The sequence below is a fragment of the Opisthorchis viverrini genome (genome assembly GCF_000715545.1).
Source record: "Opisthorchis viverrini unplaced genomic scaffold opera_v5_3, whole genome shotgun sequence".
Taxonomy (NCBI): Eukaryota; Metazoa; Platyhelminthes; class Trematoda; order Opisthorchiida; family Opisthorchiidae; genus Opisthorchis; species Opisthorchis viverrini.
The window spans coordinates 2,201,660-2,207,659 of NW_008751659.1; the positions used below are offsets into that span (position 1 = coordinate 2,201,660).

Sequence of the window (6,000 nt, forward strand, 5' to 3'; positions counted from 1 at the left end):
CTATTTGGTCACCTGGAGAACTTTCCTCATATATCTCTTGACAAATACCGAGACGTAACATGAAAGATGGCATAAAGTGACGTGTGAATCGGTTGCTTACGTCATTATGCAAAGCCACTACCCTGGTCACAGACGTGGTTGTTTTCACTCGAGAGGTTCGGTCTCAAAGAACCTTTTTTCAGTATGACCCATGGGTTTTCATAGGTTTCGCAAGACATGTATGTTTACGCAATGATTCGGACTACAGGGTACGTGTGCCGTCAGATGGCTTTTCTTCCGAAATCAAGAAGCCTCTTTAAAGGTAGAGGTTAAACAGCTGTTTGCTGGAATCGGCCCACGTGACACCTGGTGCTTTTGAATGTTTGTATGTGTATAAGGGCTCAATATAGCTCAGTAGCTAAGATTCGAACTTACCGACACGAAGGTTCGTCGTTCGAACTCAACCCCAGCATCTCGACCACTCCTTTCTAGGCTTGGGTGACCTAACAGTATCTCAGTCCTTCTGGTTCCTTCAGTTAGCATAGCAGCTAGGCATCGAAAGGGTGTTGCAGCTGAATGGTTAATATTTTATTACTAAATATGTATAAATGTATATTTTAAGCTTGAAAGAAATTCGCAGCAATATGTATGCATATTCATATGTGTACACTCAAAGAAAATGTAAACTATGATCAGTTGGGTGGACCAAATGCTCACAGCTGAATCGGCCACTCTACATTTGCTTGTTTACTCGTACTTGTATAAACATCAACCTTGATTAATAGTGCACACTGGTGGTGAGATCCAATTTCAGCGTGATGGCTAAACACTTAGACCTCCTTGGCAGAGAAGTCAATAGAGCTAGTTGACCTAAACTTATGATTTTGGATGCATGGTCTCACCTCAGTTCATCTAGTGGTGCATGCTGCTTGTATAACTGGATGACGTGGCATTTCAGCAAGAGATGCACCTATTTTCCTATGGCCCACGTAAGTGGACCACAGAGGACGAGAGAACCCAGAATTTGGAGACCCTTTTTATCGTATCGGTCAGTTATTCATAAATAAATCAGTCGATTCATACCAATTTTAGTCTCGCCTGCTGACAGGTATGGCCTTACATGTCGGTGGTGTAGGCAAATGGGTGGTATTTTAGCACAGTCGGCTGACATCAAAGGGGAAAGCTACTTTTAATGCAAACGTTTTGGTACTGGAGCGATATCGGTTCCGCATATGGTTAATAATGTTCTCATAAATCATAAATCGTATCAGCTGATTCATCAATGCTGGTTTTTCTGATCGGCCGATCCGCGGAAACGCTACACCAGGCGCATCCGTAGTGGGAACGGCGACAGAGAGCTTATCCCATGTTGATCAAGCATCATATTAATATTCGTCGTCCGGCTGTTATTCGTTACTAGCCATAATGACATTATCCTACAAAGTCGAAACTTACGTATTTGTGAACTTATACGATTTTCAGGAGCACAATATCAATCCCGATACTCTCATCACACCAGCCATGGTGATTAAAAACAAGGAGGAGCGCGAGGCCCGTTTACTGGCTGAGTCCATTTCATCCAACTCTCAAACTCCTCATATGTCTCCATCCGCTGCTGGTTTGCCGGTGACAACTGCGGTTCTCAGTCTTCCGTCTAGTCTTCAACCAGCCACTAGCTTGGCATCTCATCAGGCGCCACTGAGTTTCTATTCTCATTCTCAGGACGCGACCGCTCATCCTTCTGTGTTACTGTCCCTCCCACTAGAAACAACTGCAGCTGGAAGTGGGACAGTTGTGACCTCCTCCCTTTCCTTGAATCTTACAGGAAGTCCGTTGTCTTTTTCACATCCGAGTCAGCGTGGCACCAGTTTTGTTGTGAGTTTTGCGATTTTATTTGCATTTTGCTTCGATGTGAGTAACTTTTATAAACTACGGTCTCTTCGGCATAAAAACTCGTGATAACTTTGACTTTCATGGAGCTTTCAATAAAAACCTGTTGTCATTTATTGCTCATCATTTAGCTCACTTTCCGGATGTTATGCATAATTGACCCATTTCTTCTGAACGCAGTGGCCCTTGAAACTGCTCGTCATATCATGCTGATCCCACGCCCTTTTTAATTATCCATTGCTTCAAGGAAGCGTTGCGTTTTGTTCCGAGCTTCTTACCAAATAACCCCGCCTGTCTCTGGCTTATAACTCTCGTCAACACCAAACAGGGCTTGATCAGACGCCTGGAAAATATGTTTGCTTTCCAACGCGACCTTATGAAAGACCAATCGTTGCATTGTATTTAACAATCATTATGTTTCTCATTGCGGTCCCTTTTTGGCAAAATACTTCGAATATCGTGTTTCTTCAATCCCTGTCCGAACGCCTTAGTCAAGGGGTAGCTTATGTTCAGTTCATTACTGAAAATGCGTTTATCTAGCCTGTCCTTGGCCACTTTCGTGTCTTTTATCATACGTCAGTTGAGCTGGCTATCGGGCAAGCCCTCTCTGCACCCACTACTGCTCGCGCCGAACCTCTAAAAAAACTGAAAAGCCTGAACGATGTCTCACCTCATTCAGTTGTCATACATTTTCAAAGCACAATATCATCACCTCATAGGCTGCAATGCGCTTGAGTCCTAAAATGATAATCGTTGTACCTAATGTGCTAGACCCAGTCGATACATTTGATAGCTGCGAAGTGAGCGTCACGTCGCTAAACACTGCCCCTCCTACTCCTGCGCTTCTGGCCACGACGCACCAGGTTTACTGCATAGTTTCATAACCAGATCACCGTGTCGAAGACAAAGAGGATTGTTAGCCTTTAGCCATGCGTGCATTCATAGGATTGCATGTATAGAATGAGAACGGTGCCCATTAGCCACATAATTCTTTTAGCTGCAAAGCCTTTGGAAGTGGAGTAAAACTTTTTGCGTTAACATGTCGCATTTTGTTGCGCATGTGCTCAAGCCAAAAACTACCCTAATCTGCGTTCATATTTTTGTACCTCACCGAATCTCATTGTCCACTGAAGCAATCATACCTCTGATGGAATAGCTCCCCAGCGTCGCTGAGACCCTGGGATGCCTAAATGGGTTTCAAAAGTTTGGACTGTACTCTGAACTCACTTGCCCGATTGCTTTAGTCCATCAGGGTCACGTCATAGCTTTCAAAAATTCTATTCCATTGTGCGAATACTGGGCGCCAATGGGAACAGTGAGATAGCGGGTGGTTTTAAGAGCTGTTCGGTTCGGATTAATCATTTCCTTCTGGTGGGCCCGAAATAGCTCAGTGGTTGAGGCGCCAGCCTACGGACCGAGAGGTCGGAGGATTGAACCCAACTTTCGCATCTCGGCTGCTCTTGTCTAGGCTTGGGAAACCTGGCAGTATCCCAGCCCTCGTAGCTCCTTCCGTTGGCATGTCAACTAGACCCCGATAGGGTGCCACAACTGAGCGATCGATTTTTTATGCCAGGTATCTCATGGCGGCTGATGAAAGGGCTCGACAGGACGAACAGAACAGTCGGGAAACACAACTTCTTAGTTGGATGCTTTTAACTAGACTTATCCGTACAGGGCTTCTCGCATGTCACTAAAATTTCATAAACCCTCACTCACTGGGAGTTGAGTATAGGTGAACTAGTCGCTGTATGGAGCGATGATGGATCCCGCTGTGGCACAACCACACGATCATATCAGAAAGAGGCCATTAGATAGCGAAAGCAATCCATCACATTTGTGGGGCTGATAGCGTGTTCAATAAAGTTCCCATGTTTTTTCCATTACGTAGTTGCGTATGGAGTACTGGGTAGTTTGGTTTCCGATGTAGTCCAAACATCTTATGGTTGTCTCTTTCCTGGTATCATTTATGACACTGCTTGTTTTATTCCTCTAGACAATCGTCTCATCCAATCCAACAATGCTCCGGCGTTCAGCGACATTTACTTCCGTCACTGTGAGCAACCAGTTCACTGACACGCTTAGCACCCGCGTGTCCCCGTTCCAGTCTAACCCAGGGCAAAGCACGGTTGTCGGTTTAAGCAGTGCCCCTCTTAGTACACAAATGGGAAAAGCTTCGGTCCAGTCAGGTTATTTTCTCCAACGACCTCAGTTTTTGTCCAGCAACACCTCTATCTCTCCGTCATCGGCACGTGGCATCTTCACCACACTGTCTGGGGTTTCCGGAACCACGGGTTTGCCAGGTGGTGGGGGTTTCGGATCTGGATTGGCACCCGTGCCACAAATTTTGCGACCACGAAACACGGTAAGAGAGTATCCCACTCTTTCATCGTCCCAAAACTTGGCGATGCACTCCTCATTTCCTATGCTTTAAGCACGTATTTTTTTATCGGTGATCTAATCAGGATCCATCTTTTCAGCTTCGTGGCTCCGTCATCCAGCCCACCTTCGTGAGGGCCATCACAGCCACGAGCACTTCAAGTTTCCCGATATCCCATATGGGCACTCGCTTGGCTTCCAGTAGCAGTGGCTTCCTTCATGGTCGTGTTACACTGTCAGTACCCTCCTGCCCTCTTCCGAGTGTGCTCACTTCTCGACCGAATCAATCCGTTCGCCATCAGTCACCTACCATTTTTCAGCAGGTTCGCCCCGGCGCCCAAAGCCAACTGGGTTCATTCAGCTACGGCTATCAATTTTCCGGCGGTGAACCTCGTTCTTTTACGAGTCAGCTGCAAGGATCTACCCAGCCTATCAGCCCCAGTATATCCGGCTCCAGTGCTGTCACAACCACCAGCAGTAGTGTATCGATATTTGAATCGGCTAGTAGCAGACAGTCGGAAGCCGATCCTTTTGTTCAGTCAAGGTTTCGTCCCCAGCCAACACCCTAACGGTTGTATACTCGTTTATCTCCTTCCAAAACCAGCATACGATTCTCCCTTTCACAAAACATTCTCCACTTCCCACCTTACTGATCGTGATCATCCACTTGATACTCTCAACAGGTACCAATCAATCACCGGTTCACTATCATCATTGTATATTTTCACAGTCACATTGGTTATCGGTGATACAGTTGTAAAATACATTCATTCACATTTTGTCTCCATCAGTGGTCGTTGCGACCTTGATCGCATTATTCCGGTATATTCGGATCCTTGGGAGACTTTGTCCGAGGATGGTTTAGAACTAGATGCGCGTCAATCAAGCGGATGCGTCTCGTATGCTCTTTGTTTGTTTACTGGAGATTGCTTTAGAAATCAGTCAGCGCAGATTTTTTACAGCGTTAGAATGTACTGCTGTCAGCGGTAAATAGAAAACGAGCCGCATACTCAATTGTATTTTTTCGCGACATCCCAGAAGTTGAACCGTTCAACTCCTCATGTGCAAACAAGAAATTAATCCTTCTAATTGGTGTTCGTGCCCAGGCTGACGTACTGGTATGGTCACCAAGCGGTTGTCCGGGTCCAAGCTTGTACAATGGAATGATTTTTCACGCCTTTAGGTTCTTCTGGTCCGTTTGTTTTCTGTCGATAGCGTCTTTGCATGTTGTTTACGAAGTGTTGAATGTGTAGGAAATGATTTTGTAGTGCCGGTTGTCCGCAAGCTTGTACAATGGAATGATTTTTCACGCCTTTAGGTTCTTCTGGTCCGTTTGTTTTCTGTCGATAGCGTCTTTGCATGCATGTTACGAAGTGTTGAATGTGTAGGAAATAATTTTGTAGTGCTCCAGGTACCTGGAAAGTACACGACATGGATGTCTATATCCGTAGTATATCCCGACACGGTGATTGGCCTTGAGTGGTGCAATCATCTATTGGGCTACACTGATTGAAAGCCCTCGTGTCCCTTCGGATGGCATAGCAGCTAGTCTCCGAAAGGGTGCTACAGCTGAACACTTTTTTAGACGAATGGTAACGAGTCCTTTCAATACGAAACGATCTTTCCGCTTTCGTCTGCGGGAAGAATGTGAAGTCAATTTCCTTCAGGCGACCTGCTTCATGTTTACGGAAGTACCGTGACTGCCTTTCCTCAGACCTTGTCGATCAACGGCTCGATTAAGGCTGCTGAAGTAAG

The 6,000-nt window shown here is 45.7% G+C and overlaps 2 protein-coding genes across 2 annotated transcripts in view; one reads left to right on the forward strand and one right to left on the reverse strand.

The window, feature by feature from the left end:
* The window catches only part of T265_00321 (hypothetical protein), a gene marked incomplete at both ends in the record, with an annotated part of 48,320 nt that extends 43,286 nt beyond the window's left edge, over nucleotides 1-5,034 (forward strand). Inside the window, 3 exons of the mRNA XM_009164066.1 lie at nucleotides 1,462-1,854; nucleotides 3,863-4,231; nucleotides 4,347-5,034. Of these exons, the coding sequence (XP_009162330.1) occupies nucleotides 1,462-1,854; nucleotides 3,863-4,231; nucleotides 4,347-4,814 (1,230 nt within the window). The remainder of the gene's footprint in view (nucleotides 1-1,461; nucleotides 1,855-3,862; nucleotides 4,232-4,346) is intronic.
* A 335-nt stretch (nucleotides 5,035-5,369) lies between these two features.
* On the reverse strand, nucleotides 5,370-5,606 carry T265_00322 (hypothetical protein; the record flags this gene model as incomplete). Its single annotated transcript, XM_009164067.1, has 1 exon — nucleotides 5,370-5,606. One exon carries the CDS (start codon nucleotides 5,604-5,606, stop codon nucleotides 5,370-5,372), a length of 237 nt encoding a protein of 78 aa, XP_009162331.1.
* Between the last annotated feature and the right edge of the window lie 394 nt (nucleotides 5,607-6,000).